Source organism: Enhydra lutris, unplaced genomic scaffold (assembly GCF_002288905.1).
Source record: "Enhydra lutris kenyoni isolate GAN:26980312 unplaced genomic scaffold, ASM228890v2 scaffoldscaffold83, whole genome shotgun sequence".
In the NCBI taxonomy this organism is placed as follows: Eukaryota; Metazoa; Chordata; class Mammalia; order Carnivora; family Mustelidae; genus Enhydra; species Enhydra lutris.
The window spans coordinates 1,202,567-1,225,721 of record NW_019154167.1 but is presented as its reverse complement, the minus strand read 5'-3'; the positions used below and the strand labels follow the sequence as shown (position 1 = coordinate 1,225,721).

At 50.4% G+C, this 23,155-nt stretch overlaps 1 protein-coding gene across 1 annotated transcript in view; it reads left to right on the top strand.

Moving 5' to 3' along the window:
* LOC111161282 (FERM and PDZ domain containing 3) overlaps positions 1–21,942 on the top strand; it is a 57,026-nt gene extending 35,084 nt beyond the window's left edge. The window contains exons 13-15 of the mRNA XM_022524865.1: positions 7,493–7,637; positions 16,472–17,293; positions 18,938–21,942. Of these exons, the coding sequence (XP_022380573.1) occupies positions 7,493–7,637; positions 16,472–17,293; positions 18,938–21,942 (3,972 nt within the window). The remainder of the gene's footprint in view (positions 1–7,492; positions 7,638–16,471; positions 17,294–18,937) is intronic.
* Positions 21,943–23,155: the final 1,213 nt, after the last annotated feature.

Sequence of the window (23,155 nt, the reverse complement as noted above, 5' to 3'; positions counted from 1 at the left end):
TCAACACTTGACTGCCCGACAGACTTTCCTTGAGAACATCTTAAAAGTGCAGATGCCTGGGTCCTGTTTCCAGAGCTTGTGATCAAATTGGTCAGGGTGCAGCCTGGGCATCAGGATTTATTTACTTTGTAGTTCCCCAAGTGATACTGTAGAATAGCCAGATTTGAGAACACTGACCCTTGGGTCCAGAGATCCGGGAGGAACCAAGCTGAGCAGGGTCAGTGGGTATTAACTGAGTGAGGAGCACTGTTCTCATTTCTAGGAGCAATCCAGCCACTGGTGTGGGCATGAATGCTGCCCAGGTGGAACCACAGTCTTACCCCACTAGCCTCACAAAGACACACAACCTGCCTTAATAACACGACATCAGAACATGTATGGAGCTCTGGAATCTGACAGACCAGGTTTAGCTCCCAGCTCTGCCACTTCCTAAGCCGTGTGTCCTTGAAATTGTGTCTTAACCTCCCTGAACACTGACTTCCTCAACTGCACAATGGAATGCCTATCTCAAAAGGTGGTTGTTCAGGGTTAAATGAGAAAATGTAGGCAAAAGGTCTCAGCACACTGCCTGATACATGGTAAGTACTAAACAAATGAGACCTGTTATTTTCTTGAAAAGCAAAACAGCAATGAAGAAAAGTTAACATGAAGTAAATTTTGCAGAACAAAAATGTTGGAACAAAAGAATGGGAAGGGGTTAACAAGAACTGACTTCCCACAAGAGCATGTTTTAAGCTGGATCTTGAAGTGATAGGCACGGATTAGCAGAGAGAAGTGGGATTGTGTTCACTGGCAGAGAGCAAGCACAGAAATAAGCCAGCCATATGTGCAGGTCGATAAGCATAGTTGCCTGGCTGGAGAGGAGACTAATGAGAAAAAAAGATTGGAGAGATTGAGGGTGGGCAGAATAAGCTGGCTAAAAGCTTTGAAGGCAAGGCTAGTGTGAAGCCAGGGAGGTGAGGAGGGGATGCTGGCCCTAGCGCAGGGATTAAGTGACAAGAGCAGGGCCTGAGCTCTACAGACAGCAGTGGACATGAGAAAGAGCCAGTGTGAAATATACAGACTCAACAAGCGCATGCGCACAAATGCCCACACACGTTCCCCTCTTTTTTTTTTTTTAAAGATTTTATTTATTTTATTTGACAGATAGAGATCACACGTAGGCAGAGAGGCAGGCAGAGAGAGAGAGAGGAGGAAGCAGGCTCCCCGCCGAGCAGAGAGCCCGATGCGGGGCTCGATCCCAGGACCCTGGGATCATGACCTGAGCCGAAGGCAGAGGCTTTAACCCACTGAGCCACCCAGGCGCCCCACGTTCCCCTCTTGTACACACAACGCACCTGTCTTATTATACTTAACCCTGCCTGCCTGCTGCCTGTATCATGGTTACACTGAAGACTGGGGCTATGCACACAGCACATGGAGGGGCCAAATGGCGGGTGCATGGAGAGATGAGAGATCGCATCACGGGATAAACAGGACATCGCATGGGTGAATGGAGGGGGTTAGGAGAAGGTTGCACTCTGCTGAGTGGGAAACAGCACATGGTTGGGTGAGCAATGCAACCGTCAAGTGGTAGATAGTTCAGGTATGCCCCACTTGCAGCAGGCAACACGGTGCATATGAAAAACCACAGGGGAATTATCCATTTTGCATTAGAATGTTTCTGCGAGGCAGAATAGTGGCCCGCTCCCACAGATGCCCATGCCCTAATCCCCAGAACCTGTAAATACCCCATGTGATATGGCAGAGGAGAATTAGAGTTGCAGATGGAATTAATCAGATGACCTTAAGATAGGGAGATTATTCTGGATTATCCAGGTAAGCTCTGTGTCATCACAAGGGTCCTTATAAGTAGAAGAGGGAGGTAGAAGAGAAGGTCAGAGTAATGGGGGGGTGAGAAGGACTCTGCAGGACCTTTTTGGCCTTGAAGATGGAGGAAGGGCCCATGAATCAAGGACTGTGGGTTACCTGCAGAAGGGACGCAGCCCTGTCGACCCTTGATTTTAGCCCAGTGACGCTCGGGTCAGACTTCTGACCTCCAGAAGTGTAAGAGAACAGGTGTGTCTTCTTTAAGCCACTAAGCCTGTGTTGATTTGTTGCAGAAGCAACAGGAAACTAACATAACTGTGAGATTCCTTCAAGTAGGAAACTCATCCCCTACATTAACGATAGGATTTAACTGAGAAACGTGCTGCTCACCCCCAAGTTTTGTTACATAAGATCAGATGCATCTGAAATCAGAGATGTCTGCTATGTGTATCGCTGCAAAGCGGTGCCCTACGAAATTGACAGGATGGTTATTTATACTTTTCACAGATAAAGCAGCAGAGCCAGGATCAGGGATATGGTGATGGGAGAAAAAGAGGAAGATTGAGGGAGGAAAAAAAAAAAAGATCTAGGCTTCTATCTGAAGGTCATTTAGTATGAACTCAGTGTTGCTAGGAAGCAGGGGGTTTGGGAAATTGACAAAGAATACCCATCAGGACTTCATAGAACTTGTTTAATGTTTCCCAGCACATCACCGCATAGGGTATACTGAAGAAAGAATGTCTGAATTCCCTTAACTAGGAGCATGGAAGTTAGAAACCAGACTTGGCTCATTTCCTCCTAGATATGCCACTCTGGCCTGGGAATATTCTGGAAGGCCCTGGTGAAGCTAAGAGTCTTCACTCAGAGCAGTAGTCCTTAGCTCTGGCTGCACATTAGAGTCATGTATGGAGATTTAAAAACCACTGGTTGCCTGGGCCCTTCCTCTCTGGCCATTTAAACTAAAATGTTGGGGGGGGGTGAGGCTGGGGTATATAGGTTTTTCAAGCTTCCCAGGGGATTGTAATGTGTGTCTGGCCTGAGAACCACCGCCTTACAGCAATAATCTGCCTTGTTTCCAGATTGGCTGGTTATGCCCGGTTAACCTTCCCCAGGGCCCTGGAGGCAAGACCCCAAATCCCCTGGGACCCAAGGACCATCATCTTGCACCCTTGCCCTTCTGTGTCCCTGGATTCCCATCTTTTTCCAGTTTTCAGAGACGCTAGAGTGCACTGAGTCTACCCCAAGAACAGTCCCCTCCCTAGTTGGCATCCCAGAGTGCAGGATGCCTGTGAATTCCCAGCACACTCTGAGAACCCCACGAAGGAGTTGGGGCTGGGGCATAGCAAATTAATCCCTGCTCTACCTTCTCATGGCTGGCCATGCTTCCAACCCCACCCCCTTTTCTCCAGTAATGTTTGAAGATGGCCTGGGCATATTTGGTTACAGTTTTCACTCTGCTTACTTGCTGTTAGTGGATTGACCGTGAGATACTGCAGAGCTCTTTCTCCAAGAGACAGCCGTCTGGGACTGACACACCACTGGGCCGTGACCATACCCCATTACCACAGAAGCACATAAGGGGGAAAGGAAACCATCAAAGAAATGTCCCAAGGGATCTCTTGTGGCCCGGTGTGTCTCCTGTTCTCAAGTTTGAGCTTTATTGCTCTAGTGCTTTCTGTAGGGACAAGCATTACATTAGACATCACGATTGTTAAAATCCTATTTAAAATAAAATGTCTTTGAAGGTTCCTAAGAAAACCTATCCAACCTCTTTGCTTGCCTGCCTTTGATTTGATTTTTACACCTGCTGGTGAAAAGCACATCTGTGTTCCTTTGACAAGTTCCTTTTGGCCCATGCTGGGGTGTCCCCAGTTGGCCATGTGGGCGTGCAGAGGACGGACTCCTGATGTGCTGGACTGAGCCAGCTGGGGATGCCTGTGGCCTTCTCTGAGCATGGGGTTTTGCCTTCATGCTGTTTCATTACCCACATCAGGCTGTATTTGGGGTAAGAGATAAGCAAGGGAAACTGAAATGAAGTCAGACAGGTAAGTCAGTTGGCCAGCTGGTTTCTCTGCCTCTGATCCATCCATTAGCCAGCCAGCCAGCCAGCCAGGCAGCTAACCAGTCAGCGTGTCAGGCTATTAGGCATTCTGCCTGTCCCGCAGCCAGCTTGTGAGCCGGAGCACCAGTGAGTCAGACAGCTCCTCAGCCAGCGAGTCAGTCCATCTGTCCATCAGTCAGTCAAGCCAGGCGGCCTGTACTTTGGTCAAATGGAACGTCATTCTAGTCATCAGCCAAGGTTCTTTCCTCAGAGAAGCTCTCTCCAGCTTCTGAAACCGATTGGTCACAGGAGCACACGTTCACACCTACCTACCCACACACTGATCCAGAACATTCTACGTTTTGATAACTCTCTGGCTTTCCCTTCATAGTGCTTATCACACCTTCCACTCATATTCATGATTATTTGATTTATGTCTTATTTCCTGTTAGATTATAAGCTGCATGAGGGCAGGACCTGTGTTGGCCCTGTTCTGCGATGAACGGCTGTCATCTGTCGGTGGGTTATGCTGTCCACGAGCTATCCCACCAGCATGTGGCAGTTCACCCGGTGGGCAGAGTTGACCGCAGGCATTTCAGCCAGAGAGAACAATGTGAGTCAAACTAGGAAGTGATCAAAGAACGTGGCATCTCTGGAAAACTGAAAATTCTGTGTCATTGCTAGAGCATAAGGAGAGGGGCAGGGATGGGCAGAGGGCACAGGCGAGCTAGCGGGAGATATGCCTGGAGCTGTAGGTTGAGTCCAGGTCCTAAAGGGTTTATGTGACATGAGAAGGTAGTAGGTTTAAGGTGATGAGATACATTTTAAGTGAGAGTTGTGTTTTGGAACCTTGGGCAGCAATATGGAGGTGGAGTGGAGGGAAGTGAAGTGAAGAGACTGGAGGCAGGAAGGCTGGTCAGGAGGCTACTGGGATTCCTGAGATTAGTGTGTCCCCACATTTTCCATATCATGAAAAATGCCACAATGTATGGCCCACTAGAATAAGCAGATGAACCAGCTTGGGGCGAGACGCAACAGGACCCAGAGGCCGAGGGGCTCGGGATCTCAGCCCTCTTGTCACCCATTCACACATACCTTGAGAAGTTTTGGTGTTGGAGGAGGATAAAGAGGGCCTGAAGTAAAGCAGTGGCAGCAGAAGCAGCCATGATGTCAGGGAATGCTCTTGAGGCAGACCTAGTGAGTCTTGGGTCCTCCTAGTAATGGTGGTAGCAGCTGTTCACACCCAAACCTCTGGGTATCCTTCTGCCATTAATGGCAGGGGGTCAAGGCCCTCTTCTCACCCCCATCCCATTCCCCTTCTGTCTCTCCTTTGTTGTACACAAGGTCAACCTTGTGTTCTCTTGCATGTACAGATTCTGTTGTACACATTCTGTTGTGACAGAAGCATCCATTCACTAGAGGTACAAACACTCCCTCTGCCCCTTCTTAATAATAACCCAAAGGGTGTGTGTTAACTAACTGGAACTAAAACAAAAACTAAAAAAACAAATGACCCAAAAGTGACATCTCATCCCTGGTCCCCTTCTCATTGGAGACAGGAGCCACTTGCTCCTCAGGGTACAGATGGTCCCTTTTCTTCCTGATGTTGTTGAGTGAGCTCCACAGGAGTATCATCAACTCAGGCCTGGGGGATGGAATCCAAATGCCTTGCCATGGCCCACAGTGTCATTGGATAGAGAATAACTAAACAATTCAAGGTAGGATTTGATCCAGCAGGAGACTATACGATAGAGACACAGCACTGAGGTAGGCGAAGAGTCCGAGAGGGAAATAGGCTGAGGATGGTGATTCTTGGGGGGCTCTCCAAGAAGAGTGAGCCAAAGAGAGAGATGGAAATGGTCAGGGACTACAGAATGAGAATCCAGTGCCACCTCATGGGAACAAAAGCAAAGAGAAGAATTTCCAAAAGAGAAGGGGATCGGTGTTGGCAAATGAAACAAGCTGAGAGCTGTGAAAATGAGTGTGAACATTGTGTTGGGCCGAAAAGAAGCTTCCCTCCTAGATCAAACCAGACCTGACCCACTGCTTGTTTCTGTGCATAAGGTTTCCTTAGACCCCTGTCACACCCACTGTTTAGCTCATAGATTATCTATGGCTGTTTTCATGCTATGATAGCAGAGTTACTGCCTAAAGCATTTGCTGTCTAGCCCTTTACAGAAAAATTTTCCAGACCCTGGTCTGATGAACTACAAAATAGTCAACCCGAGCTGTGTGTCAGGATCCTGGGAGATAGCAAAGGGACTTGGGCAACTTTATTTAAAAGGTGAGCTGGTTTGGATTCAGAATTGTTCCCCAGGTGGTGATCCAGGCCAAGAAGGCTAGTCTAATTGGTGACCAAGTTCAACCAAGTCTTCCACGGTGTTCCTTTTATTGCCACTACCCTCGTGGAGGCTCTCATCACCTCTCATTGGACTGTTGCGATGGCTACCTCACTGGTGAGAGAAGGGATTCATTCCATCCTAATTCTTTCAGTTCTTAATGCCTGGTCTGGGAACAGCCAAAAGTCAAGGTGAGTCATGGCCCCATGGCTCCCTCTTCAGCCAGTCTCCATGGGTCTTTATCTGGATGGAGGCCACTGCACTGTCCCAGGACGAACACTCCCACTGCTGACTTCAATCTGCTCCAGACTTCTTTCAAGCCACACTTTGACAAAATCATGATACAGATATTGGGAAGGTTTCTTGGAAAGGTATTGATTTGGGAGGGTCTGTCTTTCCTCTGGTGTATCAGTGCCAAGTCACTGAAACAGTTAACCAGCTAATCCTGGGGTTAATTTGACTGATTCAGGGTCCAGAACAAAAGTCAACAGAGTATGCTAGCATTTCCTAAAATAGGTTTAAAAAAATACAACCCTATTACCATGAGATTTTCTGTGAAAATAGATGGTTTTGGTCAAATAATTTGGAAACGTTGGAATCCTAAAGCCCCCTGGCCACACTGTCAACATTTCACAGTGCACATTCCTACGTGAAAGTGTCTGAGAGTCTGAGAGTTCCTGTAAGTACAAGTCTCTGCGTAACTTTGTTTGACCCATTTATTGGACCAAGGAACTGTTTCAGAGGGCACCAACTAACATCTTGAGGACAATCTAGGAAACAGGGGGTAGCATGGAGGTCTGAGCAGGGCTGCAGGCCAGAAAGGACTGGGTCCAGAAGGCACAGTGAGGATTTTGTTGCATGGAACATTCTGGGTACTGGGCGCAAAGGGCTATAGATGAGCAAGAGATAGTTTATGGGTTCAGGAACTTTCTATCAGGGATGTTCCCCAGTCCAGCCAGGACTCCCAGGTTCACCCCATCTCTCCAGTTTCAGCCCCCGACAAACAGAAATACAACCACACAGCAGGCACATGATATTATATAACTTTAATCTTTTTTTCAGTAAAGGTAGTTCATTAAATGTGAAACTAAAGTTTGATTTAATTTTGATACCTGGGTAGGAGTTCACTATAAATAAACTCTCAAACCAGAAGAATTGGTCTGTCAGTCCACACGCCTCGGTTTTTGGTTTAGAAAGTATGACTCCGGTACCTCTGCAAGTCATCTTTTCACTGTGGTCCCCCTGGACGTGCACCTGTTCCCCTCCTTCCCACGTCCTCATGGTTCTTCTTGTTTCTCCCCAGCCTCTGGTGCTGTTGATGGAGTGGCCTGAAGCCACCAACTTTGCCTGCCTGATTGCGGGGTACTGCCGTCTCCTGCTGGACTCCAGGAAGATGGTCTTCTCTAGGCCGGCCAGCCAACCTCTTCCGCCTCCAATGATCAAGGCAGGTAGGGCTCAGCCTCAGTTTTCAGTATGCCGGAGCCCCTTTGGGACCCTGGAAACAGGGAGGGAGGGGCTCTGCTGCCTTAGTGCTTACCCCCATTCCCCCAGCACCCTGATTTCCCAGGAGCCAGTGCTATACTGCTGGGTCCTTCCTGGCACAAGCCAGTGGGAAAGAAAGCTGACGTTCAGATGGGCCTGTCCCACAAAGGATGCCTGTGACAACACATCACAATCGAGTCAGTGAAGGAACGTAAGATGAAAATAGCAAATAAGCAATAAGTAGAACCAGTTAGAGAATTGCATTAGATCTAAGGCACAGCTTTAGACGTATAGTGATCTAGGAGAGAGGCATGGGCATTCTGGCTTTGTGGAAGGTGGAGGTTGAAAGTGAAGATAAGATTGTTCTCTTATTCATCATAATGGGGATTGACAGAGCTGCCTGAAGTTAAGACGTCATGGAAGACTGGGGTAGGAGAGATTGTGTGGGTTTAGACTTTATTCTAGAGATAGGACGGGATGACCACCAAGAACAAGGTCAACTGCAGCCCCCAACACCAGGCTTCCCAGTTAGGCAACTCCGTGCAGCTACCCCTCGGAGCTGTCCTGGTGCTGACACAAACAGGGGCCTTGGGAACGATCAGCCCAGTCCAGATCCTGCCGCCCCAAACCAAACCAGGAGACCTGAACAGCACACCCTCACGTCATTTTCTCTTCATCACAAGCACCATGACAAGCCCATGTGTACATCTCCTAACATTGCCCACAAGACGTAGAAGGCAATCCACCAAACAGAGAGTGGGGAAAGGACAGGTGGCCTTAAGGACAGGTGGCCCCAAGGCATAGACAGAAGTTCCACGTGGAGAAGCAAAGGAACTAACTAGAAATAGGAAGAAGCTAGGAGGCTGAGTTGCCATGCATCCTCAGGTGAATAGCTCCCAAGCGGATGGCCATAGGTATTACCAGGCTTGCAGATGGCCAAGTGATGGCCAAGCCTGTGTTAGTATTGTCATTGTCCCCTTTGGTCCTCTCTGTCATCACAGCTAAGTCAATGTTGCCTATCCTAAGCAGGATAGGGACAGAGAGAAAGGGAGAAGGGAATACAGAAGAAGGAGCCTGGAGCCCAGCCAAGAACCAGATGAGGGAGTGAGGGCTCTTTAGGGGGAATCTGCTTTCGGAAGGCCCCAGAGATGGCTCTGTAATCCCACCTGCCTTCCAGAGTGTTCTGTCATCCCATCAGCACCGTGGTCGGTGCTGCCCTTAAGTATGCATCTCTCTGTGGGGATAATGGCACCAAGTGAGGGCACAGGCTTCCTGTTTCCCTTCAGTCTCACTGAACACGCCTAGAGTTGCATCCCTGTTGCTTCTCCAGAGGCAAATCAGGACCGTGAGATTCCCTTGAAGGTGTTGCAGCCTGGAAAGAAGGCTTCTATAAATGCCAGGCATGGTTTCCAAGCCCTTCCCTGATTCCTGAGCATCCCCCTTGGGACCTGCAGAGGGACAGTGGCTTGGCTGTCGCTAGCACAGGGCCCATCTCGGTGCAGGAGCCCAAGGGACCATGATGGCATTCCCCTTGTTCTGCTTTGCCTCTCCAGGGGTGTGGGTCCATGCCTGGGCCCAGTACTTAGCCTTTTGAACTGTTAGCTGTTGGCTCGAGGGCAACCACTAAGTGCTCCTGGCGGCTGGGGCAGGGTTAGAGCCCTAGCCCTGCCGTTCGGGGGCTGGCGTGCACATCTGACCCCATGGCCCCAAGACACGAACAGGGGGACTGCAAGCAGCACTCTGAGGAGCCCTCCACCCAGGTCACAGTGCAGGGCCATCGGTTCCTGGTACAAAGCTGAGAGACATCTCCTCCATGCCCCGCCCCCCCCCCCACTTTCATCCCAGAAAAGAAGCCCCGGTGCCCAGTTGTTGTTTAGTGAAGATCTCTAGGGAACAGGCATCCTGCAGGCCTCCTTTGGGCTTTATCCTCAGGGCCAAAGCTCCAGCCCACTTAAGGGCTGATCTGTCTGCCTTCGTCCATATTCTTGTCCCAGAGCAGCTGCCAGCTAGCCCCACCAGCTCAGTGCTCAGCTGCCATTTCTCTCCAGTATCCTGGGAGAAATCCAGCAAAAGAAGGATTTGGGGGCCTCAGTGGGGACCCCAGTCAGAAGAACTCCCTGATTTTCTGCCATGGTTAGGAAACAGCTTGGTCTGGTAAATTGAATATTCTGATTAATGGCTACTGTATATCCCATGCGTGGCTCACCCATTTTCACGTAGTTAAAACCCAGCAACACACAAGAGATCTAAAGCTTGACTGAACATACTAGGTGCTTTTTTGGGTGATTCAGAAAGAACTTGAGGGCCTCTAAAGGCCTCCAGATCGTCCCTTTGACCAGTATTGATCATCAGACTGAGAATATAGCAAAGGCAACTAATAGAAAGCTGGTAGATTCCGTGTTGCACTGTGTGTGTGTGTGTGTGTGTGTGTGTTGTGTGTTGTGTGTACACTGCATATATTTTGAACATAACTCTAGTTGGATCACCAGCCTGTTCTTTGCAAGCATTTTTTTAAAAGTCAGTCTTCTGAGTGGCTGAGTACAGAGAGCTAGACTAGGACATCCCCCTTGGGGAAAGCTGATGAGCAATTTACAGCAGATTTGAATCTGAGAGGCACACTGTTCCAGCCATCAGCCCAGCGCACCTGGCTCTCCTTGTATGTCTAACCTTATGTCTGGAGGAGACTTGGGCTTTTCCAGACATATCTTCTCCTTCGCACAGCACTGTATCGCTCCTCAGATCTGGAAATCACAGTACCAAGTGGTGGGCTAGGCCTCCCCTGGCCTTGTCAGCCTGCTGTGGGGAAATGTTCCCACCTTGCAGGGAGGGGAGCCATCCTTAGACCTCCAGCCCTCATCTGAGAGGAGTCACCACCTGCTTTTGGACATGCCCCCGGGAGCCACCTCTGATGGCAGCTTGTTGCCAGGCTGGCTGGGCCGACTGTTCAGCTGTCTCGTAGGTAGTCAGCACCTGGTGCGTGGCCCGGACCTGTGGTCAATGCCTGAGGATAGAAACCTCCGGAACTGATCATTCGTGCTCCTGGCTTAGCACTGCTGTAGAGCGCTTCTTCACTGAGGCTCAGAGGGTTGTGACGTTAATATTCCCCCAGCTGATCCAAAGTGCCCTAGATCTAGATACAGCCACCAAGGCCTGATTGACCTGATTATGTGGACTCTGTATTGAAAAGGGCAGTGGGGTCTATGGAAGACAGCGAGGGCTTGGAATCTGAAGGTAGAGACCATGTCTTAGCCACGTGATCATGAACAAATTCCATAAACAGTCCCAGTTGCTTCATCTGGAAACTGACGATAACAGCTCCTACGTCAGGAGAGATTTGACAGGATTATGGTGAGATAAACCCCATGAAGTTCTTTCAAGAGCAGAGCACATTTTTTGGCTCTTTTTATAATGATTGAGAGTACACTTGGTGCTCAGTGCTGTGCTTTTTTTTCTTAAATAAACAGCTTTTCTTTTAAAGATTTTATTTCTTGGGGCGCCTACTGTGGCTCAGTCGTTAAGCATCTGCTTTTGGCTCAGGTTGTGATCCCTGCTCAGCGGGAAGCCTGCTTCTCCCTCTCCCCCCCCCGCCGCCCCCGCTTGTGTTCCCTCTCTCGCTGTCTCTCTCTCTGTCAAATAAATAAATAAAAATCTTAAAAAAATATTTTATTTCTTCACTTATTTAGAGAGAGGGAGCACAAGTAGGGGGGAGGTGCAGAGGAAGAAGGAGAGAGAGAATCTCAAGCAGACTTTATGCTGAGCGTGGGCCTGATTCAGGGCTCAATCCCACCACCCCAAGGTCATGACCTGAACTGAAACCAAGCGTTGGACTTAAGTGACTGAGCCACGCAGGCGCTCCTTAAAGAATCAGCCTTGTTGAAATATAATTTCAAAGATAGAAAATTTACCCATTTAAAGTTCACAACTCAGCATCTTTTTTTTAAGATTTTATTTATTTGACAGAGAGGAAGATAGAGAGAGTATGCACACACACAAGCATGGGGAAGCAGCAGAGGGAGAGGGACAAGAGGACTCCCCACTGAGCAAGGAGTCTGACGTGGGGCTCGATCCCAGAACCTTGGGATCATAACCTGAGCTGAAGGCAGTTGCTTAACCGACTGAGCCACCCAGGCACCCCAACAACTCAGCATTTTTTTAGTATATTTAATATATTTACAGGATTGTGTAATCATTGCCACAATTTAATTTTAGAACATTTTTACCCTTCCTAAAAAAACGCTGTACCTGTTAGCACTCATTCCCTGGTTCCCTCCTAGTGACCACCCAGTTCTAAGCAACTATGCATGAACTGGCTTTCTGGGTCTATAGTTCTGCATATCCTAGACATTTTGGGTAAATGGAGCCATACAATATACAGTCTTTTTTGTGGCTTGCTTCTTTTTTTTCATTTAGTGTAATGTTTGCAAGGGTCCTTCGCGTTGTAGCCTATATCACTAACTCCTTCCTTATGGCTAGATAATATTCCATAGTGCTGAAAGACTGCCTTCCGTTCATCCATTCATCAGTTGATGGACAGTTGTGTTGTTTCTACCTTGTGTCTATTACTAATAATCATGTTATAAACCTTTATGTGCAAGTGTTTGTGGAGGCATAGGTTTTCATTTCTCTTTGGTGTACAACTAGAGCAGAACTGCTGGTCAAACAGTAACTCTATGCTTAACTTCGAGAAACTGCCAGACTGTTTCCCAAGAGGACTGTGCCATTTTACATTATCATCAGCAATATCGGAAGACTCAATTTCACTGTATCCTCACCAATACTTATTCCTGTCCATCTTTTTTTTTCCTTTGAACATCCACTGCAGTGGGTGTGAACTGGTATCTCATGGTTTTGATTCGCATCATCATAGCTGATGCTGTTGTACATCTCTGCATGTGCTTGTTGGCCATTTGTTTATCTTCCTTCATGAACTGTCTATATTTTTAAATTGGGCTCTTTAACCATAAACATGAAGGTTTACTTCCTGGACTCTCAATTCTATTCCATTGACCTATGTGTCTCTCCTTGAGTCAGTACCACACCATCTTGATTACCATTGGTTTGTATTAAGTTTTGAAATCAGGAAGTGTGGGTCCTCCTACTTTGTTCTTTTTTAAAGATTGTTTTGGTTATTACGTGTCCTTTGTGTTTCCATATGGATTTTTTAATTACCTCATCAGTTATTTTCAAAGTCAGTTGGGATTCTGATAGGGACTGTGTTGAATCTGTAGATCAGTTTGGGAAGTACTGCTATGTTCTATTGGAAGGCACACAAGATTGGGTCTTCAATCCATGAATATAGAATGTCTTTTCATTTATTTAAATCTTCCTTAATTTCTTTCACGAATGTTTGTAGTTTCCATTGTACAAGTCTTGCACTTCTTTTGTTCAATTTATACCTATGTATTTTATTCCTTTTGGTGCTATTGGAAATAGAGTGTTTCCTAATTTCATTAGTGGATTATTCATTGATACTCCCTAACAATATAATTAATTTTTGTATTGTCCTTTACCATGTGATCCTGCTGAGCTTATTAGCTCTAATAATTTTTTGCGAATTCCTTGAGATTTTTTTTCTATACAAGGTCATGTCATTTGCACATAGAGATAGTTTTACTTTTCCTTTCCAATCTGGTTGCCTTATATTTCATTTTATTGCCAAAATGTCCTGGCTAGACCTTCTAGTACAGTGTTGAATAGAAGTGTTAAGAAGAGAAATCCTGGGTTTTGTCGTCACGTTAGGGGGAAAGCTTTCTGTCTTTCACCATCAGGTATGTTTGCTATGGGTTTTTCATAGATAATCTTTATCATGTTCAGGAAGTTCCCTTTTATTTCTAGCTTTTTCAGTTTTATCATGACAGGGTGGTGGCTTTTGCCAAATTATTTTTCCGAAGTCTATTGAGATGATCATGTGTTTTTGTCCACCATTCTATTAACATGGTGTATTACATTAATTGATTTTTGGATGCTAAACCAACCTTGCATTCATGCAATAAATCCCATTTGGTCATGGTGTATCATACTTTTTATGTTGCTGGATTCAGATTGCTAGTATTTTGTTGAGGAACTTTGTAGAAGAAATATGTGGAAGAAATGTTGCTCTATAGTTTTCTTGTGATGTTTTGTCTAGTTTTGGAACCAGGGTAATATCAACCTTGTAGAATGAGTTGTGAAGTGTTCCCTCCTCTTCTGTTTTTTGGAAGGGTTTATGAAGAATTTGTTTATGTTTTGAGCATTTGGCATAATTCACCAGTGAAGCCATTTGGGCCCAAGTTTTATTTTTAGTGGGGGCATGGGTGGGTACTTTTAATTACTAATTCAATTTATTTTCTTTTTATTGGCCTATTCAGGTTTTCTATCTTCTTGAGTCAGTTTTAAGCATCTATTTCTAGGCATTTGTCCATTTCATCAAGGTTATCTAGTGTTTTTTTTTTAGCATAAGCTTATTTATAATAATCCCTTATAATCAAGTCTGTACCTGAAGAGTCAGTAGTGATAGTCCTTCTTTCATTCCTGATTTAGTAGCTTGAATCTTCTCTCTCTCTTTTTTTTTTTTTTTTTTTTGGGTTTTTTTTTTCTCTTTAATTTCCTTTTTTTTGTTCTTTTCAAAGAACTAACTTTTGAGGTGCCTGGGTGGCCCAGTCAGGTGAACCTCTGACTCTTGATTTGAGATCAGGTCGTGATCTCAGGGTCATGAGATTGAGCCCTGCATCAGACTCCATACTGAACATGGAGCCTGCTGGCAATTTTCCCTCTCTCCTTCTCTCCCTACCCCTTCCCCCATTCACACATGCATGGAAGCTCTTTCTCAAACAAAACAAAATCAAGTTTTAGTTTCGTTGATTTTCTATTGTTTTTCTGTCCTCTATAGTTTACTATTTCTTTCCTTCTGCTTATTTTGGGTTTAGTTTGCTCCTCTTTTTCAAGTCTCTTAAGGTGTAAGGTTAAGTTATGGATGTAAAATCTCTTCATTTTTAATGTATGTGTTTATAGCTATAAATTTAATCTCTAAACACTAATTTAGCTAGATCCCTTAAGTTTGGATATGTTGTATCTTCATTTTCATTCATCTCTAAATATTTTCTAATTTCCCTTGTGATTTCTTCTTTGAACCATTGGTTATCTGGGGATGTTTGGTTTAATTTCCATATTCTTGTGAGTTTCCCAAATTTCTTTCTGTTATTGATTTCTAATTCCATTATGCTAAAAAAAACCCCACATATTTTGTATGATTTCATTTCTTTTAAATTTATTGAGGCTTATTTTATGACCTACCATCTGGTCTATCTTAGAGAACATTCCAGATGCCCTTGAGAAGAATGTATATTCTGCTGTTGGTAGGGGGCATGTCCTATAGATTTCTGTGACTACTTAGTGTCTACTTAGTTTATAGTTGTTCAGGTCCTTTATCTCCTTGTTGGTCTTATGTGTAATCATTCTATCCATTATTGAAAGTGGGGTATTGAAGGGTCCAATGATTGCCGTTGAATTGTGTGTTTCTCCTTTTGATTTAGTCAGTTTCTGCTTCATGTATTTTGGGACTCTGTTGCAAAGTGCCAACACCATGTTTTTGTGATGGTTGGAAGCTCTTGTGAAAAGCAACACTGACACGCTGACTCCATCAAACTGGAAATTGAAAGGCATTTTGAAGTTTTGTTTTCTAGCGTCTTGACTGCCATGATGAACAATAGGGTACTGGTTAAAAACATGGGCTTTGTAGTCCCTCAGACCTGGGTTCAAATCCAGGCCATCATTTATGATTCATGTGACCTTGGATAGGTCACGTAACCAAATGGATCCATTTCTCTCTCTGCAAAATGGGGATAGTGACCTCACCTACCTCACTGGCTTGTTAGGATTGAATGGGATCATGTGTGATGACCTTAGCCTTCGTTAGTGCTTGCTTGCCATCTGTTGTTCTGTCTGCTGCTAGCAAAATGAATTGGCCTTATCTGAGTATATTCTCCCAGATGACATGGGGAAGGGCCCCAAAACAGTCTACAAGAGAGAATGCATTTAGAGAGAAAGCATTTCATTCTCTATGGATAATTCTCAGATGTGCATACTGACCATCATTAAAAAGCTGTTGGCAAGAACACTGCGTAGTATGCAGGCTAGCCCTGCCCAGATACAGAGAAATAATGAGATGTGAGGGATTGGAAGAAAGCTCCCCCTACCCTCCTCCCACATACGCACGTCCCAGCCTATTTCCCATATACTTTACACATTCAGATGCCCAGAATACTACCAGTAGCGCTTTAGTCTTCTAGGGTCCTTCCGTAACAGTCCTCTTCGAAATGGGAATTTTCAGGCACCATATGTGGCCTGTTTTGCATTTTCCCACTAAGGCACGAGGAACTGGTCAGGTTATTTCCTTCTGCTAGTAGAGATCCATAACAGAGCACTGGGGGTTGGAAAGGCTCTGAAAAATATGGGGATGGAGGGCAGGAGGGCGTGCTGGGCCAGTTCCAAGGGGGACATAAAACAAATTTCACTTTTTTTTTAAAAGTATGTGGACAGCTGACTTTCAGACCAGGCATACTTGGGTGAGAGCCCAGGCGTACCCAGATGACAAGGTGCTCAGCTCCTCCCCCATCACCCCATGCCTTTTCCCATGGGGCTGGTCTCCTCACTCTACTTTGAGGGTTGGCAACAACATGGCTGCCCCTTCCCCTAACCTCTAGCGGCCAGGTAATCCTCTCTGTCAGTACCTGCCATCCAGTGGCACCCCACATACACAAAGGGAGCTCAGCCACAGTCCTCGACACCAGGGCTCATCTGTTGATTCTCTTTCTGGGTTTAGATTACATGCACAGTGCCCACCGCCCTGTCCCTGGGGGCCACCTGGGGAAAAAGGAGAGTAGTTATGTGGGCAGCGTGGGCACCAGCCCCAGGAAGTCGAGCCACAGCACGCCCCCGCCTGCCGACTCTGAGCTTGTCAGCTTTTGCTACCTCCACATGCGGGAACAAAGGAAGGAACAGGAAAGCCGGACTGATGTCAACGAGAACTTAATCTTCTTTGAGGAGACCAGGCCCCGGACCAAGTCTGACCCCACGTCCAAAAGCTCTGGCCAAGGTTACGACGTGATCCCTGATGACTTTGACGCAGCCAGCCTGGACCATGAGCCTTGTGCCAGCAGGGCCCGGTCCTATACCTTGGACAATTCCCTTGGGGCCGAAGCCCTGAATTTCTACTGTGACTCTTGCAAAGCCAAACTTCAGGAGCAGCTGGGCCCTCGCAAAGGTGGGAGGCCCGGTTCTTCTCGTGACAATATGGTAGACTTGATGTCCCTCCCACCCCCTGGGAGTGAGGAGGAGGAAGAGGAGGAAGATGAGAGCACGTCGCTGTTGCCTGCCATTGCTGCGCCCCCTCCTGGTTTCCGAGACAACAGTTCGGACGAGGATGACCCCAAGCGCCGGGCGGTCCAGAGCCAGGAACAAGGACGCCACCTGCGTGGCCTCCTGTATGATGAGATTCCAGTGACACTGATCGACAGTGTGCAGACCCGGACAGTCCGAGATCATGCCCAGGAACTAGATGATGCCCTGGTGTCCACTCTGCAGGCTCTGGAAGCCCTGGCAGCCTCAGAGGATGGACCCCACCCCCAACCCCCACAGACTGCAGGTAACGGCCTGTTCCTCCTCCCTCTTGCCTCCCCTTCCTTCTCCTGGCCAGGCAGGGCCAGCGGGTGATATTGCTTCTTCCCGAGCAGAGGTCGAAGTCACCGTGGGGTGCCAGGACAGTGGACAGCCAGAGGTAGCTCAGATAGGGTCAGGGGATCAACAATGCCGAGTCAGGGACCGGCTGCTTAGCTCCTGCTGGAGCTCTGGCTCTCACCATTCCATCTCTGGAAATGTCCTGCAGGTGGACCTCAGGGACTGGGGCTGTGACAGCTACGGAGCCAGGCCAGGATGGAGGATCAGAGCAAAACTGCTGAGAGATCTAGAAGACAGGCAAAGAATATCCAGCATGCACATGACTGGAAGAAAAAACAAAACGACCAACCAACCACCTAGTGCCCTGGGGTCAGGGGAGGCCAGGAGCCATCACGGCTCAGGGCTGAGGTCCTTACCTTGCCTGAGAACATGGGCTCCCACCCAAGTCCTGGCTTCTTCACTCACTTTCAGTGCGACCTTTGGCAAGGCACTTAACCCTTTCTGAGCCTTGCTTTTGTCATTTTCAATGGGTCTGGTAACAACAGTCATATCATGGAGGCTTGCTGTGAGCACAAAATGAAATCATTCGTACAAAGCACTGCCTAGCACATAGGAATAAAGCTATTAGTCTCCATCATAAGTAGTAGCTAGTAGTGGCAGGTATTATTTGGTGGGAGAGCCATATGACGTGCATGCTATTCCCTGTTACAGACACACGTGCGTCCACCATGTAGCCAAGTACGCGTGTCAGACTGTACCCCTACTCACGATACATACCTCCACACACATACACCTTAAAAAGAACAGGTAAATGCTACAGCAACACAAAAGGAACAGGGAAAAAGAAGGCGTATGAGAAAGCGTGCGAGGCAGGGGGCACATGTGGACAGAGAAGAAGAGCTTGGGGTCAGAGGCAGCCTGACTAACCAGGGAGAGACCCAGCCCCTCCCTTTTCTGTATGCAAGGGCATCCTTGGTGGTGGGCAGCCTGCATGCGATTGGCCACCCCCCTCCCTGACCCCCCCACCCCTAGCATTTCTCTTTGCTCAGAGTCTGGAGCACCCGCTCCCTGGCTAGCGAGAGGCCCCTTGTGGTCGCCAGAGAGAGGACACACTGAGGCACAAGGGGCTCAGCTGTAGGCTGGCCTGGCCAGATGAGGAGGGCCAGATAGAGAGGGGCCTCTCTCTGCCAGCCCTCTTCAGGACAATTGACAAACATTTCCTCACTATTGAGTCTAAAAATAGTGATGATTAGCACGTTGTTCTGCATGCGCTGTGCATGTTAATTTGCCGTCACACTGCCCTGTCGATCTCTTCTATGCCTCCTTTGTTTCTTTTTCGGATTCCCGCCCTTCAGGAGCCCTCTGCCAGCTGGTATCCCTCTGCCCCTCCCCTCCCCTCCCCTTCCCGCGCCCTCAGCCCTATACCTCCCACTGCCTGCCCCCTCCTCCAGGCCAGTCCTGGGACTGACCTAAGGGCTTTCTCCCTGGCTGCAAATACTGCTGGCTGCCCTTGCCCCCTCACTGGCCCCCACCGCCCGTAAACTTCCTACGTAAGGCTGGCGAAAGGACTCGATTGGAGTAAGTGCAGCAAGCCCCCTCCCTGTCCCTCTAGGTCTGATTGTACTGGCCACCATCACCCCTGAATCATCGCTGGACTCGGGCCACGAAACCAACTCTTCAGAGCTCACAGACATGTCAGAGATGGTGTCCGCCATGAAGCAGCACCAGAACACCACCTACTTCCTGGCCCAGCACCTCAACAAGGAGAGCCTCCTGGCTCGCAAGGACCTGCCCTTCCGGATCCAGAGCTGCGCCGCCCAGGCTGTCCTCACGGCCCCTTACTCTCTTGGGCGCCCAGATCCCAACCCAGCCCTGCAGCCAGCCGTCACAGGCCAGAGTCCTGGCCCCCCCAGCGCTCGGAGGAAGCTGCCCCCGTCAGAATCCCAGCCACCTCAGAGAGAGCGAGCATACGCCCTGGCTGTGCACCCAGCATTGTCCCCGCAGCTTAGTGAGAAGAATCTGAGCCTGCTGTCCCCAGTTCCTGAGGACAAAGGGCCCGGCCATGCGAGGGCAGGCCTGGAGATGTCACTGAGGGCAGCCACACCATCCCTCAGTGAAGAGCAGGTGTCTGAGCTAAGGGAGAACCTGCCCAAAGAAGTCAGGTTGAGCCCCAAGCTTATCCTGGACCCAAAGGGCAGCGTGACCCCTGCTATCATCTCGGCCGCCCTCCAGCAGGTGGTTCACCCTAAGAGCCTACCTGCCCCCAGTGGGGCCATAGTGACCCCTCCGAGCAGCGGGGAGAGAAGGCTGGAGGCCAGCATGGGGAGGCCTGAGGTCAGCATGGGAAGATCAGAAGTTAGCATGATGGGCAGCAGTGCAAATAAGAATCTGAAGTTCAAAATGAGCCCCGGTGCTCCAGAGACCTCACGGAATTCCCAGCAGCCGCTGAGCCCAGAGGTCTCTTCTGGCTCCAGAGCGCCCACAGGCAGCCGGGCTGACAGCCTGCACCTCTCCCCACAAGAGGACCGGCTGCCTGGGCAAAGTTTCCCTCCTAAAAGTTATCTTTCACGAGCGAATCGAGAGTCCCTGAGCAAGCAATCCATAGGGGAGGTAGTAGGCAAGGCCGGGCCAGAGGGGGCTAAGCCTGCCCTGCACAAGCCGGGCGCCATCTCCAGCCAGGGGGAGAAGGGGCAGCTGGAGAGTGTGCCCCAAGGCAGCAAGATCGAGGAGACCAGCCTGGTGCCCCGAGCCAGCTACTCCATGGCTCTCCCGAGCCCCAGCGGCCAGTCCCGAGGCCACAGCCCCAGCAGCCAGTCCCGAGGCCAGAGCCCCAGCTACCAACCTCGAGGCCAGAGCCCGCTGAGGCCCCAGGCTGCCAGCCGGCAGGTGAGCACCATGCCCTCCAGGAAGCTTGAGACAACCCTGGATGGAGGCCACTCGGCCTCCGAAGGCCCCACCAAGCCCAAATCCTCCCGAGGGCCCTTCCGGCTCCGCAATTTATTCTCGGCCACCTTTCCAACCCGCCAGAAGAAGGAGACTGATGAGCGGCAGGCCCAGCTGCAGAAGGTGAAGCAGTATGAGCTAGAGTTCCTCGAGGAACTTCTGAAGCCTCCCAGCCAGGGGGAGCTGCCGGGCCCCGAGTACCTGCAGCCCCCCGCGCCGGGCCGCTGCAGCTGCCAACTGCGCAGCAGCCCTGTGCAGCAGGGGCCAGGCATGTCACGGGAACAGAGGCGCAGCTGTGATTGCAAGCGCATCTGCCGCGGGGGCCGGCCGCAGGCCCCCCAGACGCCCGTGCCCGGGCTCCGGGGGCGGGAGAGGGACAGGGTCCCCCCTACCCAGAGGCAGCCGGAGGCCGGCCCAGGCCTGAGCCTCGGTAGCCCCACCAACGCGGGGCGCCTCCGCTCCACCAGCCTGGAATCCCGGGAGTGCCGATCAGACCCTGAGAGCGGCGTGTCCTGCCTGACCACGTGTGCCTCAGGGGGGGAGTGTCTGGGCGCTCCCAACTATAGGAAGCTGATGCGCCGCTACAGTATCAGTGAACTGGACCAGGGCGACAGGGCCTCACTGACCTCCGATATCTATCCACACCCACCCCTGGGCATGCTGCCCAGGGAGCCCAAGGAGGTAGAGGCAGGCCTCCCCCTAGGCTTGGGTCCCAAAACCAAGTCTCTGGAGTCGCCGACCCTGGGAGACCCCTCATACGTCCAGGTTGCCCCCGAGACCAAAGGTCCCAGACAGATGGCAGTGTTCTCGCTGCCGGAAGAGGTGTACCAGAAGCCCGCTGACCTGGACGAGGACAGTGAGAGCGGCAAATGCTGCTCCATCCGCTACTGCTTCTACTACCGCAAGTGCGACATGGCGGATGACACCAGTGACGGCAAGGACGAGCTCTCCTACTCCATCCCCATGAAGATCCTGCCCGGCATGAAGCTGGACGAGCAGGTGGTGCCCGTGGTGAGCAGGACCCTGCAAGTGCTGGATGCCGCCACCTGCAGCAGCAGCAGCCCCGAGGCCTCCCGCACCCAGGAGATCGACCTGCGTGTGTCCACCTTCGAGGGGAGCCTGGCCAAGATCAATGCCCTGCGGGCCCATGCCTATGGCCTGCCCGACGGCTTCCTGGCTGCCAGGCTGGACACCAATGAGCTACTGACTGTCCTGCGCCAGTGTGTGGCCAGCCCCGAGGCCCGTGCACCTAAGCCCTATGTCTCTCAGATCTCCGAGTACAAGCTCGAGCTGGCTCTCAAGTTCAAGGAGCTCCGGGCTTCGTGCCGCCGCGTGGCCAACGTGGACAAGAGCCCGACGCATATGCTGGCGGCCATCACGGGCAGCTTCCAGGTGCTGAGCAGCCTCATCGAGACCTTCGTGCGGCTGGTGTTCATCGTGCGCTCCGAGGCCCAGCGCCAAGAGCTGCTGGCCAAGGTCGAAGAGGTGGTGAGGAACTACACCTTTCTACTGCGCGCCGCTGAGGAGTCCACCACCCGGAACCTTAACCAGCAGCAGCAGCAGCAGCAGGCGGTGGCAGCTGTCAGCGCGGCCACTGGGCACCCCCCGGGCTCCCCAACTTCAGCGACTGTTATGAGCACATTCACCCGCTCCTTAAAAACCCTCATCAAGTAGGGCACCTGCCCCGGCCTGCCCCCTTCCCCACCTACCCCAACCACGGCCCCAGGTTTGAGCTTCGTGGTCTTTGCATCTCGTGGTGAGTGTCCGTGTCTGCCCGGCCAGTCGGGGTCCGCGGGCCTTCAGTCTTCGGGGAGTGAGAACTCCCCGGATGAAGGCTGTTCCCTGAGGGCTCCGGGTGGCCACCACCCTGGGCACCCTCGCCCCTTCCCCGGCCTCTGGTCGACACTGTGAGGGCCAAGGCCCCTCGTCACTGCGCCTGCCTGCCTGCCGCAGAGCTGGATTTTTATCTCTTCTTTAGGGCTGACAGGTGACATCAGGCTCACCTTCCTGCTCCATTCTGGGGGGCCAGGGGAGCCAGGGCTTGAAGCAGGCAGGCCCACAGGCCTTGAGCTCCTCCTGGCATCTGCTCCCCACCCCCCACGGAGCAGTAGCTGTAGCACCAGACACCATGCCCAGCGGCGGGGTGGGGGGGTACACCAAGGGCACGCCCCCCAGCTGTGCCCGCCCACCCTGGGCTCACACTCACGAGGCAGAAGCCACCCTAGAGGGCCTGGGTCCTGGGGGCAGGTCTGCAGAAAACAGCCACCACTCAGGGCTGTCGGTGGCCTGCCTCACAGGCTGGCGGCCTTGGGAGCCCTTGCCCCCCAGGCCCAGTAGCTCCACACCAGCCATCCCCAAAGTGCCCTGTCCCTCGCTGATGGGCAGGGTGGCTCAGTCCACTAGGGAGCAAGCATCTGGGATCACCCCACTCGTTCTGGGTTAGGTACCTGGTGATAAACGTCTGCCCCGGGGAGACCCGGAGCAGGCCCCGGAGCCTGCCCGGCCCAGGCCATCTCAGCCTGGCCCAGCCCAGCCCAGCGCCAGGGCTGGCATTCCAGGCGAGCGGTTCCTCTCTCAACATCTACCAGACGGACTGTCCTTAGGAGTTTGACTTAGCTACGGATTGGGGATGGGGGGTGGGGGGAGGGGGGATGGGGGTAAGGGTGGGGGGTGTTGATGACTATATCTTAAACTTCTGGAAGCTAGCGTGATATGTTAATCCTGAGTATATGCTTTTGGCTGTGTATTGACCCTGTGGATTTGTCTCTCTAAGAAAAGAAGCTGAGCGCCTTACCCGGTGCAGTCCTGCACCTCTCTCTCTCTCTCTCTCTCTTTCTCTCTTTCTCTCTCTCTCCGGAGTCATCTGGAAGGGAATTCACACTGTTTA